Source organism: Sminthopsis crassicaudata, chromosome 1 (genome assembly GCF_048593235.1).
Source record: "Sminthopsis crassicaudata isolate SCR6 chromosome 1, ASM4859323v1, whole genome shotgun sequence".
NCBI classification, from domain to species: domain Eukaryota; kingdom Metazoa; phylum Chordata; class Mammalia; order Dasyuromorphia; family Dasyuridae; genus Sminthopsis; species Sminthopsis crassicaudata.
In genome coordinates this window covers 695625122-695639286 of record NC_133617.1, presented here as the reverse complement: position 1 = coordinate 695639286, position 14165 = coordinate 695625122, and the positions used below count along the sequence as shown (strand labels likewise).

General features: G+C 36.1%; 1 protein-coding gene across 4 annotated transcripts in view; it reads left to right on the top strand.

Moving 5' to 3' along the window:
* Positions 1–14165, top strand: part of CFAP92 (cilia and flagella associated protein 92 (putative)) — a 76931-nt gene that overhangs the window by 57532 nt on the left and 5234 nt on the right. For all 4 annotated transcript variants that reach the window (XM_074283692.1, XM_074283693.1, XM_074283691.1 and 1 more), the window contains 4 exons: positions 3831–4119; positions 10178–10342; positions 10776–10973; positions 11074–11224. In XM_074283692.1, the coding sequence (XP_074139793.1) occupies positions 3831–4119; positions 10178–10342; positions 10776–10973; positions 11074–11224 (803 nt within the window). The remainder of the gene's footprint in view (positions 1–3830; positions 4120–10177; positions 10343–10775; positions 10974–11073; positions 11225–14165) is intronic.

The window sequence follows — 14165 nt, the reverse complement described above, 5'->3', positions numbered from 1 at the left end:
GAGAAGCAACTAGGGTAGGGTAGTGACATGAAAGAGGAAGGGATGATTTCAGGAAAAAAAATTGAAATATAAATTGATAGGACTTAGTACTTATACAAAGAGGACAAAGGAAGAAGAAGTAATCAAGACCTTATATCCTCCCATTTCTTCCAGAACCTTTTTTAAGCTATTATCCCCAGACTCATCATCATTCTTTCTTTTTTTTAAGTCATTTTTTTTCTAGGCAAAGCATTATACTAATAAATGTTTAACCATCAGCTTTCTGGAAAAAATGTACACACAATGAATTATTAACATTTTCTCCATCGCTATCAAGTATAGAAGGCAACAAAATATTAAGTCCAGCTTTGATTTGTAGTTTGTTGATTTCTGAGCTATAAATGTTCACACTGAAAATTAATAGTTGGCTCTCCTAATTGGTTCTAGCCTACCACTTCTATATAGTTGGCTCACAAACATGCCCAGTTCGCCCTTAGCCTTCAAAAACAACAACAAAAAGGGGCAGCTAGTTGGTGTACTGGATGGATTACCAGCCCTGAAGTCAGGAGGATCTGAGTTTCCAATCTGATTTCAAACATTTAACACTTCCTAGCTATTTGACCCTGGGCAAATCACTTAATCCCAATTGCCTCAGCCAAAAACAACAACAAAAAAAACCAAACCCTTCTTTTGATCCTTCTGGCTTCTTAAATTTTTAACGTACTTGTCTTGGCCTATTCTACTATGTTTTTTAGAAGAATTAGCTTAAACTTTTTAAACAAACATTTAGTAGTCACTTCCCCTGAAATCTGAACTGCTCTTGCTACTGCATTGAAACTATTTTTTCTGAGATCTTTCATAACTTCTTAATTGTCCAATCGAATTGCTTTTCTTTAGAACTCATCCTCTTTGACCTTTCTACAGATGAAACTGGCAATTACCACCCTCACACACTTTATTTCCTTCTTACTTAATTTCACCAAATCAAAGAATTTCACAATGATTAGTTCATGTTTCAAAAAAAAAAAAAAAAAAAAAAAAGAGCTCCTCTCCAACATAGTGACAAAGGATTGTATAGCCTTTACTTATTGCTTATCCTTTGATTTTGAAGTGGACCAGAGGCATCACAAGGCACTATCTTGACTGCAAAGACCATCTTAAAATCATTACCTTCTGAAGCAGTCCATTCCACTCTTGAATAACTCTAATTGTTTTGTAAACAATTTTTGAAAAAAATTTTTTTCGAATTATATGTAAAAACTATTTTTAGCATTTTAAAGATTTTTTGAGTTCCAAATTCTCTCCTTCCCTGCCCTTTCCCCATTCCATAATGGCAAACAATTTGATATAGGTTATATATGTGTGATCATGCAAGAGATATTTCCATATTAGTCATGTGAAAGAAAACACAGACCAAACCCCTCCCCCCAAAAACAACACTCCATTGGAAAAAAATTGAAAAACAGTATGCTTTGATCTGCATTCAGATCCTTTCAGTTCTTTCTCTGGAGGTAGATAGCGTCTTTTATCATGAGTCCTTTGAAATTATCTTGGATCATTATATTTCTAAGAATAATCTAGCTGTAGTTGTTCAGGAATTTTTTCTGTACAGCAAGCTTAAATTTCTCTTTTTGTAATATCCATTCTTGCTGCAAGTTTTTTCTTCTGGGACCAAACAGCATAAGCCTATTCATTCTATACAATAGCTATTTGAGTCCTTTAAAAAAAAAAAAAAAAAGGATCTATACTGAGTCTTCTCAATACCTTTGATTCCTTCAGCTGGTTCTCATAGGGCACAGCCCTTGATTTCCCTGGCTGTCATCCTTTGGAAGTTCTCTGGCTTATCAGTTTTTTTTTCCTTGAAATGTGCTCAGAATGAACATAAGACTTGTATACAGATGCTGCTCCCTGATTTTCCTCACGTATCAGTATGACTTTGCTGATTTAGCTGCTTCTTTTTGCCTCCTCTAGAGACTCATCCACTTCCATGTCTTTATCACCTCTATGCAATTAACTTTCATTCATCATACACATGTATGTATATATGTAGAAGTATATATGTTTACTTACATGCACATGTGTATGGATGGATACATGTACATATATGTGTTCATAAATGTACTGTGTGCATGTATGCATATGTGTCTGTACACACGTGTATATGTGTATATATTTGTATTGCACATATATAGCTGTGGGGAAGAAGTGGGGGTTAGCCTTAATGTCCAGGTCTCTAATTGCAACTTGCTAGTGGATATCACCCAGAAACCCTACCAGCATACCGAACTTAACATACCTGAGCTAAAAAATGAGGGTAAAAACAAAAACTTCCCCCCCCTAGGTCTACCATGGTGGTACAATAGAGAAGAAGAGAAAAGATGCAGAAATTCACAAGAGACATTAGACCAAAAAAATGTAACATAAAAACCATGACTTCAGATGTTTATATGCAAATGTACACAGTACTGTAATAAATAGGATAGAGTCCCTAAATAGAAGTAAAATTTGACCTCACAGTTGTGTCATTGGGTTAGGACATGTGATTTATGACCAGAATATGACTCCAGAAGAATATGAGATATTAAAGAAGCCAGGATAGGAAAAGAAAGGGGGTAGAAAATAGAGGAGTTACATTAAGAAGGTATAAGCATGAGGAAATCTAGGAATTTACTGGGGGAAAGCATAAAACATCTGAGTGAAAATCAGCAAAGGGAGAAACAGAAATGATACTGTCATTGGAAGAGGCTGCAGATCACTTGAACATAAGAACTAATTAAATGGAGATTTTTAGTTAAGAGATCACAAAATTCTCATAAAAGCAGGATATTTCAGGATATCTAAACATTTGCTGGAGTGTATTCTTTCCCTTCCTCCCTTCCCCTTCTCTCTCTCTCTCTCTCTCTCTCTCTCTCTCTCTCTCTCTCTCTCTCTCTCTCTCTCTCTCTCTCTCTTCCTCTTTTTCTCTCTTTCCCCCAAGTTGATATAAGCAGAGACTTAAAGGAGAAACCATTGTTTTCTACAAGATTTTTAAAGTGTTGGACTATGAAATGAGATTGGATGTACTTGACTTACACATACCTCATCCCTTCCATTATAAGCTCCTTAGAACCTGGGACTGTTTTCTCATCTTTTTATCTCTAGAAATTAGTGTAATGCCCTGTACTATTTGTTGAATTGGACAATCCATTCATTCATTGAACAGATAATGAACAAACTACATACTGATTCGACTAAGAATTGGAAAAGTAATATTCAACTATTAAATTCATTTAACAAACATAGTGAGCTTTCTGCAAGCCACCATGTTATAAACTATGGGAGGGAGTAGTGGCAATCATCAAACTATATAAATATTGTCTTTATTCAAGTATCTTCTACTCTCTTTGGGGGTCAGTGTATTTTTTTAAATAATAGTTTTTATTTACCAGATATATGCATGGGTAATTTTACAACATTGACAATTGCCAAATCTTTTGTTCTAATTTTTCCCCTCTTTCCCTGCCCCCTCGCCAGATGGCATGGGGGTCAGTGTATTAACCTACATTAGACTGATTCCACATTTGCATTTTACATATTTTCCTATAATTGAACTCTTATCTCCACATACTTACAAACTTATCTCCACATATTTTCACTGGTTGACTTTTCTATGATGTGGGGTGGGGGTGGGGGTAGGTACTGGAGAAAAGTAAGGGAGAAATAGGTGTACTTTAATTTCATACCCCTTAAGAAGCTCCAGAAGCATGTATGTAGTAATGACAAAATGAAGATTTTTTTAAAGGGGTATGGTGGTGGGGAGTTCCTGCTGTAGCATAAAGATGATTCAAGTGCTGTCCCAATGATCTTTATAGGCTTGACACCATCTGTCATAGCAAGAAACTCAAGGATGTTATAGAAAAAGATTTGTTGCCTTCAGCAGACATGGTAAAATGCATGAGCGAAGAATTCGGGGTTCCTGTTAGTAGATCAGAGTTATTAACTCAAGCCCCGTTGAAGAAATTGCCATCTGCTTTAAAGATAGATAGACCAGAAAGAAAAGTATACAGTTTTCACTCCCTAATCAAATTACATCAAGAAAAGTATCTACAATGGAAAAAGGACATGGAGATAAAAAGGGCCATTGCACCATCCTACATTCAGGTAGGTACCACCTGCTACTATTTAAATAAAGCTACTATTAACATCATGCCTTCATATTTCTGCTACAATCCATTTAAAAAAAAGTTTTATTGCTACCTTTTATTTTTATAGCAGTTATTTCTTGAGGAGGAAAACAACCTCCTCTACTCTTCACTTACTCCCCATTTTGAAATTTAGGTTCTCCTTGTAACAAGGAAAAGGAGTCAAGCAAAAAAAAATCTAGTACAAGGACTTTATCAATGTGTGCAACATTCTACCTTAGAAGTCTCCTACCTCTCTGTCAAGAAGAGGGAAGACTCTTTATCTGATCTCTGGGAACATTATTGATTTTTTTTAGTTAAGCCCAGAGTTGATTTCCTTTTAGTGATCTTTTTATTTAAGACCACATTATTGTAATTTATATATGTATTAGTGTTTTTAATTTTTTGGTTCTCATTTCATTCTGTATTTGTATATATGTATATAAATCTTATAATGCTTTTTTGTAATTCTTCATATTCATTACTTCTTAGTACATAATATTCTATTATATACACATATAATCATTTATTTAGCCACTCTACAAATAAAAATATCTTCTTTATTTACAGTTTTTTGCTATTACAATGAATGTTACTATGAATATTATGATGTCTTTTCTTTTTTTTTCTGTCTTTGTCTTCCTTGATATAGTGGATCATCTGAGTCAAAGGTTAGAACAATTCATATTCCAGGATATTAGTGTGTATTTTCTTATAGTCCTTCCAACATCACAATCTAGTCCCATTTTTTGAGGTCTTTATCAATTTTCAGGGTGTAAGGCAAAACTTTTAGTTGTTTTAATTTGCATTTCTTGTGTTAGTGATTTGTAGCATTTTTTCATGTGGTCATTTCATTAACAATGAATTCTTTTGAAAGCTGTTCATATCTTTTGACTTTATATCTATGGCTAAGGATCTGCTATATGCCAACCACTCTATGAGGCACTGAGAATACAAAGTTAAAAGTTAGATAATCCTTACCCTCATGTAGTTTATAGTCTAATGAAGGAGCAGGGAGAGCAACCTATAGTGGTGACAAGGGATGGACTTTTTTATTTATGGGGTCATAGGAATGGCATATATAACGAAAGGTCAATCCATTGTCATACTGAATTTTTTCAAAAAAGAAATTTGTTTTTTAAAAATTCAGAACTTAACACCAAATAAAGTGAGACTTTCCATATAAATTGAAAATAAGGCGATTATGCATGAAATTTGTCTGTCATATTTTTTCGATAAGGCATGGGAGAATTGATTTGATTACTTTTCTCTGAGCCAAAAGTAGAAAAAAAAAACAAAACAGAGCTGTGTGCTTCACAGCAAGGAAAAAGGAACAAGTCTCAAGATGTCTGGGGTGGATGCATATGAGACATAGTCTGGGAAATTTTGGTGAGCTGGCATTCAATCAAGTTTAGCCATAGGATGGGGTTCTAAGTTGAGTGGACTAATTTTACTCTATATCTATTAAAACAATAATTTTTGTTTATATGACTAATAATGCAAATTATTTTTTGCCAATACTGAACTATCCTTGATGGATTTTTAAATTTCTTTTTTGATTGGGAGAGCCAATGATTATTGATTTTGTTAGTCTTGTTAAAAATCAGCACTTTTGTTTTATCAGTTACATAGTCTTTCTATTTTTAAAATATATCTATTCTCCAGTTTTCAAGATGTCTTCTTTAAGAATTCTTTTGGTGTTTTTCATTCATTATCTGATCTGTTTAGTTGTTTGCTCTGTTCACTGATCTTTTGAAAATTTCATTAATAAATAATTTTAGAGAAATAAATCTTCCTATGAGTTTTGCTTTAGCTACACCCTGTAAGGGTTGATACATTATTGAATTTCTGTCATTCTCTTTACCATATATATTTCCTGTTCATTAGGTTTGTTCCTAGTAGCATTAGTCTTCACTTAGATCTGCACCTTTCTTTCTTATTTCCTTTTGCTGAGGTAATGGAGAGGTGTAATGGTGTTGTTTCTAAGGCTCAGACGGTCTCCAGCCCACGCAAAGGCTTTTAATGAGACTTATGCACTCAACAGGCTAAGCTCCTTGAAGGAGCCAGCAGCCCAGGATTTTTTTTAATAGAGCAAGTGGTGCTGATTATTTCACAAAATATGCAAATTTTGAGGCTATAGGAGGAGTTTTCTTACATGGGAAGTCCCAAAGTCTTGGTGGAACTGAGCATATAGTTACCTAGAATGCATACAGAAAAGCCCACTGGGAGGGGAATTAATGTATGGTAATGATGTTATCGCCAGTTCACCCAAGTACAGTAAAGCAAAAAAAGTATGCAGATACCACATGAGGAAAATCCCTTCTGTGGTTTGAAATTCAATATCTTGCTCTGTATCCTGTTGGCGTTTCTTCCTTATTGGCTGATTTCTGTGTTGATTAAACCAGTTGTTATGGTTACAGAGCCTGTTGACCAGCTTGTCAGTGAGTGATTAAGGATTTTTGTGGGGTTTGGGGACAACAATCAGATTTCCATCCCTTTTAAAATTACTATTTCATTATATCATGGGCTATAAATGTATCGATACATTATCATGTATACATTTATTTCAAATTAGGCATCTTGTAAGGAATCTCAACCTCAACAGGTCCCAAACTGAACTCTTCGTTTTGCCCCAAACCGACTCCCACTTTCCTCTGACAACCTCCCACCACTCCTACCCCTCACTTAAGGATATCACCTTTTTAGGCACTCCATTTCCCACTCTTACTATCATGCTTGACTTCTTACTTATTTCACCCTCATACATCAAGTCACTTGCAATTCTATTATCATAATCAATTCTATTTTCATAATATTTCTCACAATAGTTTTCTTTCTTTTTTTTAAATTATTTTATTACAGCTTTTTATTCACAAAACATATATGCATGGATAATTTTTCAACATTGATCCTTGCAAAACTTTCTGTTCCAAATTATCCCCTCCTTCCCTCCGCCCCCTCCCCTAGATGGCAGGTAGTTCACAACAGTTTTCTTATCTCTGCTACTCCCAAATTCACCTTCATCACCTTTAACTGGATAATTGCAAATAACCGCCTAATTGGTCTCCCTGCTGCAAGTCTCTCCAATCTGTTCTTCACACAGCTGCTGAAGTGACTTTTGACTAAAATAAAAGTCTGACCAAGTCAGTTTCCCTTGTCTCTAGTTTCAAATATGAGCTTATCTATTTAGCTTTTAAACCTTTTCACAATCTGAACCAAGCATGACTTTTTCACCTGTTCCATCACTCTCTCTGGGTGATCCTGTATGGTTCTTGGATCTCTTCTTGTCTACAATCTTTCCCTTGGCTGCCAGACTTCTTTTTTTGGTGGAATCCTGGTCAGATTGCCATCCCCTCCCATCCCACTCTACCTCCGTCTCCAGTGTCTATGGACCTAAGACCTGTCTGTCTGTTTCCATATTGATCTGCATTAGAAAAATGACTCACTGTGATTTTTTTTTTTTGAGGGGCGGGGGGTAGAGATTGCCAGTGGTATTTGGTCTGGTTTCTAGATCTGTTTGGAAGAGTTCGGAAAAGAGCTTCCTGTACTATTTGCTGGTGTACTGCATAATGAACTTTTGATCAAGTCTCTCAGCTTCTATTTATTACACAAGAAATATGAATGATAGGGACAGAAATGTATTGACGCCTGAAAATTAAAGTCTAGAACACCATGATTCACAGAATGAGAGAAAGTAAAAACTGTATCCTCCTATTCAGTGCTACTTTTTATCTTTATCTGCACTGAAGTTCTTTTTTCTAAGTTGTTAGTTGAATGTCTACATTGTCTTTATTCCTAACTTTAGATAGATTTCCTGGGAAGGTAATAATAACAATGATAATAACTAATCTTTATCTAGTACTTACTACACTAAATATCTGTCTCTGCCAGGATGTTACTGAATGTTTTAGCCAGGAGGGATGAAAGTATATTATATTTCTATAGTACTGTGGAATTTCAGACCCTTTCTTCATCCTCAATTTTTTAAATGAGGAAGTTAACTGTAAGAAACAAAATGCCTTATCAAGAGATTCACTGACTTGCTGATGAATCCAGGGAAGATTTTATTTTATTTTCTTGAAAGAATGGATATCTAAGCTAGTAGACTTGAAGCCCTAAAGCCTTTTATTCTCTGTCCCAAAATGCAACTCCCTTCCCTGTTTCCTTCATTGGCTGGGTACTACAGAGGTTATAGCCGATCTGAAATGCCTGATTTCCCCATATGAGTCCCTCTAATTAGATATCATAACATGTTTCTTATTCTAATTTATGATTTCCCTTCCTACGTTTTATTTCCCTTGTTCCCCTAACTTTTACATTCTATTTCTTAGTTTCAATTTCATTTTTCTGATTTAAACTTCATTTCTTTGTATTTCTCTAAGTTTTGTAATTCTGTGGACACTAAACCCTCTTCAATTCTCACATTAACCCAGAGAAGTTGTGGTTTACTTGAGATGTATGACATTTTCTTAGTTCTATTCAGGGCCAAGATTCTTGGTTGTTGTTATTATCACACAAGGCAACGAGGTAGCACGATGGATAGAGGGCTCGACTTCTTGTGTTCAAATAATCTGACTTCTGACACTTATTAAATTGTGATTCTGGGCAAGACACTTAGCCCTGTTTGTGTCAGTCCCTCATCTGTAAAATAAGCTGGAGAAAGTAATGGCAAAAATATTTGCCAAGAAAACCCCAAATGGGGTTGTAGTCTGGCTTTCATGACCAAAACCCAACATTATTACACAGCCTTCAGTTACATTTTTTTTCTTTGCATTTGCATTATTTCTTGTTACTTATTTGTAGAATGAAAGAGTCAGATGTTAAGTTCCTGAAGGCAGAAACCATTGTGAATTTTCTCTGCTCCAAATCTAGAGCTTTATTCCTAAACAGAGTGAAGTCCTTGGTCCTTGGTAGCTAGGTGGAGAGCCTGAATTATTGTAAGCATTCTGGAGTTAAGCTACTTCCAGTCAAGCAAGGAGGAGCACTGATATTTGATTAGGCTTTTTGTTATCCTAAGTAGGCCTTTATTATAGTAGGCCCAGGTTGAATTCCCAGCAGAATTCTTTGCATTAACAAAACCATCATATCTCTACAATTACTATATCAATCAGAAAGTCAAGTTATGATGTCAATCCCCAATATTATTTTTCCCTGTAAAAGACTTTACTCTTACATAAATCCCTGCTAAAACTTCTTTCTTTGGGAATTTAGCCCACCTTATAGAGTGGTGGGATTCTCTAGGAACTTGCTGTGCTATATGGTATCTTTCTCCTTGTTATTGCTATGTTAGGGTATTTTATATCCTAAATTCTTTTTTAAAGTTAGCCCTCCAGTCAATAGCATAATCCCCATTAAACTCCCTTGTTTTTTAGGAATGTAGCCTGCCTTATGGCATTGTGGGTTCATTAGAACTTTCCAAGCTTTAATGGCATCTTCCTCCTTAATGATATCTTCCTCCTGATTGGCTAATTCTCAGTTCCACTAGGGATTTTAATGTTCATCTTCCTCCTAGTTAATTGCTAAAACCCCATATGGCTTTAATCTGCTGTCAGCAGTGTGATAAAATCTTTGCCTCTTGATTTGGAGAAAGCCTAAGTCTACTTATTCTTTTGAGACAATCTGTCTCAAAGACCCCAATATGTTTTTGGAATCCAACCTCTCTCTCTAATTTTTGATAGATCATCCTGAAATCTTCCCCAAATATGGGGTTCTGGAAATGGAGTTCTGAAATCCCAACATATTTGGGGGGGGGGTTAGCACTTCTGTATCCTATTTGGTGGCTTACCTCATCACTAATAAGTGCTTAATCAGGGCTAGTTGGATTGCACTATTGTGGGTTAAATGACCTTTACAACTTTCCATTCTAAATCTGTATTGTTGGGATGGCAACTGTAATAGCAAAAGATTCTTATGACTTAATATCTAGATAAATATGACAGCTTAATTTCCTGAGTAAATAGAATAATTATCATGGTAGTCTTGGAATGGAAATGTATTATGTAGATGGATAAAACTTAAGCCCTGGCATTTCTTTTCAGAAAAACTTTTTTAAAGCAGCTCTAGCTAGAAGGATCTCCCAGCGACCTAAAGTGAAAACAATCAGATTTATTCCTTCTGATGGGAAATCCGTATATAACTACAGCACTCATACGTTCAACTCAGGGGAGCTTGCAAAGCAGCAGTTGGTTGCTCAGATGGACAAGGTGAGTGTGGTCCACTTCTTGTTGATCCTGGGTGTCCATTTTTGAAACAGTTAAATTGAGAATCAGGAATCATTTTCCCTCCATTGCCTGCTCACACTTAGAGCTTGTTGGCCATCCCAAAGCTCCCAGAATCTTTTCAATTTTGTGGTTAAAAGTAATTCCACATTTCTCAAATCTTTTTTAAGAGATAGAATGAAAAGGACTCATAACTTCTTGAACTTTCTGCAAACCCCCCCCACCAAGAGGATAATAGTTAGATAACTAATTCATTTATCCAAGCCTAGATGGAAAACTACAGCAACAAAGTCTGTATACTGCACCCTTTCACCCCCTCACCCCTTGCCTCTAGTCAATTCTACAGAACTGAAGTTAGTCATCTTCCAAGGTTTGTGCTTATTTCTTTTCTTTTAAAATTTCATTACATTCTTTATAGGAACGAGAGAAAAGGTTCACTTACTCTAAAGAATACCTTGGATCGTTTCCAGAACCTGTGGGCCTGACTCGTAAAAAACCCAAATCTAAGTTCTGGCTTACTCCAGAAGGATTTCAAGTCCCTGGATATCAGACTAGTTATGAAAGTAATCAACACCCCAAGAAACCAGATCCAAGTCGGATAGAAGAATTAAAAGAGGTAATATTTTGTTAGGTAAAGTGATTCCCATATAGAGATCATTTTCCTCATCTATAATAACAATATTTCTTCCAACCTTTTTTTTTTCTTTCCATTTTAGCCATGGCAAGAGAATAGCTTGTTTGTTTACATCCTGAAGCCTTTCCTTGTTAGGGAGAGAATGAAGTGGGAACAGCGGCATTTGGATTTTGACCTTTACAAGAAACCACCTTTTACTTTACCTCTTCCTGTGGAAAAATTTCCCCCAACAGGTAAAAACAAATAATTTCAAAGTCAATGTTCCTTCATGCTTTCCCCAGATTTGAATAATATCTGCATTTGTGAAACCCTTTGAAGGTTGCAGACCACTCTGCACCCCTTTTAATGGGGGTCCCACAGCATCCTTACAAGGTAGAGACTAAAGGTATGATTTTTTAATCCATCCATCCTTTTTTTAAAAGATGAGGAAACTGAGAGATCAGATAATGTGCTGCTGTCACACATCTGGTGTCAATAGGTGGCATTTGTTTAAATCTTCTTGAATCAACCCCTCTTTATCTCCTTTATTCTTATCTTTATATTCATATTGTTTTTGAGATTTTTTTTCTGAGAATTTTAATGTTTGATATATTCAGTAAATCCTATAAGGAAAATGACTAGCTATTAGAAGCTGTGTACTTTGAAGTCCATAATTATTCTAAAACTATTTTAAAACTCAAACTTGCACTGAATAGGGAGGTGAGTCCTGTAAGACTGTAGATTGGGAAAATAAATATTGCAAACCAGACATAAGGTGATGAGCATTTGGTTTATGGCAGTGGCAATTAACAACAAAGAGACATTTTAGGAAAAGTAGCAATCCAATTTAGTTTTAGATTTATTTGCAAGGATTTGATAAGTTATAAGGACTGTGGAGGGTCTATATCATGGACTAATCTTTGGGAAAACAGGTTCTTTAAATTCCATTAATATTTGTAAATTGCATAATATCTTGCCAATGCTTAATAAATTCTTGTTTTAGTTCCACTAATGGCAATATCCACACGGATCTGTGACTTCATTGATTTGGGTGATCCTTCCAGTATTAAAGACTATAAGCCATCAATGTCTGTTTACCTCGTGTCTGTATCCTCCCATATATTTGCCATGAGAGATCTCACTCAGTGAACTAGGGCCCTTTCTTCTCCTGACACGGAGAGGATACCACAAAGACCACAGACCTGATTTTTTGTTGTTGTTCTCTTCTTATGAATTTTTTTTCTTTCTGATCCTCAGCCTTTAAGCATTTAAGTAATGTGCTTACTATATACCAGGCACTGTCTCAGGGGTACAAAGAAAGGCAAAAATAGTTTACATTCTAATGTGGGAGATATCATACTAGATGGAAGGTGGTTATCTTAAAGGGAAAGACCATAGCAGCTGAGATGACTTTGGAAAGGAGCAACATATATGAGGCACAGTGATAGGAAAGTATAACTGGATTATAGATTATGTGGAGGGGTGAGTAAAGTGTTGAGCTAGAAAGGTAGGAAGTGGTCTGTTAGGAAGAACATTAAATATCTTGCTGTTGGCCAGTAGTCTGATAGAACTGAGGAGGAGTGGGTAATTGCCTGATGACATTATTTCCATAGCATCAACTGGGGCTATGGAGAACAAGGATATTGTGAAACAGATCTGGGGCATTTTGGGTTAACTGCTTCCAGGTGGGATGATCTGGAACTTCATTGTATCTTTTGGTCAAAAAGACCTTTATAAAAGCAAGTTTAAAAAAAAAAACTTTGGTGGAAAAGCCTTTGAGGCTTTAGGGAAATTCTTCCTAATGACTGTTTTATTTGTTTGGTTGGTTTTTGGGGTTTTTTTTTTTTGGAAGAGGGTAGGGGACAATGTCGTCTTACTGTTCGTATTGAGATGTTTACTGTAAAAAGAATGTTTGAACTCTCTGGCTAAGAGTCTTCCTTTGTGGTCCAGGAAAGAATGAGGACATGAACTAGTGATGGATTGGATATGTGGGGTGAATGTAAGAGAGAGGCTGAGAGTGACCCTGTTGTGAATTTGCATGACTAGGAAAATGGCGGTGCCCTTCAGAGACATAGGAAAGTTGGAGGAGAGGATGATGCCTTTTGGGGGGATCTATTGAGTTTCTGATACCTCTAGGACATCCTGCCACCAAGGACATTGGTTTAAGTGTAATTGGATGCTGGTGAGCCTATTTATAGAGATATTTAGAAATATGTAAATAAGCATTTTCATTATCTATGGAAATTACTGGACTGTTTTTTCAAAGAAATTTGTTTTGTTGGTTGGTTAGATTTTTTTCCCCCCATAACACTATTTCCATAGAGCTCAAGCAGCTCATTAAATGCTATTCTAGAAATAGACATAATTTCACAGATGCCTCATTTCATTTAGAATGGTTTTCTTAAAGACTGTAAGCAAGTTTGAAGAGGACAGCTTAGTAGGACAGATACCAAAAGAACTTTCAAAACATAGAAGGCCATTTCTCTCATCTTGGCCATGGTTTAGTTTGTGAAAACATAAGGAAACATAGAACCTGCCCTGAATTATCCATTAATTTCCTGCCTTTAGCTCTTGGATTGTAGCTTCCAGCATCCAGGACAAAGCCAATCATGCATGTAGTTCAGAGTGCCCACAGGGACCTTGACACCATTTGCAATTGGTGCCAATGGTGTTCCCTAGTTCTACTAATGAAACAAAATACCAGGAGGCTGGCATTCCCACACTTCATCACTCATTATACAGGTCCAAAGTTTGTGATGAAACCTCCAAACTAAAAGGGGAAAGCTTCCCCAGTCATCCCACATCTTCTCCTAAGGAATGGGATGTGAAATGTATGTTCATTAATGTATAAGTGATCTTCACTCAAGTTTTTTTGGAGGGAGGGGAGCTAATTAATCTCAATTAGACTAAGAAATAGGAGGATTTGTGTACCTGTAGCTGACAGAATGAGAGTAGATTTGTACCATGGCTACTAAAAAAACACAGGCTGAATGTAAACGGAAACACAATCCGCCAGCATAACATGGAATATTGGAAGTTTGTAGAGCTCCAAAGGAAAAAAAAATCAAGTAAATCTCTGCTGATAGAAGTCGCTCCCCAGCAATCACACCAAATTCAGAGGAAAAGCAGATCCAGCCATCAAATGGAACTGACAATTAATTTGGGGACTTCACAGAATGAAGTAGCTCTATCACA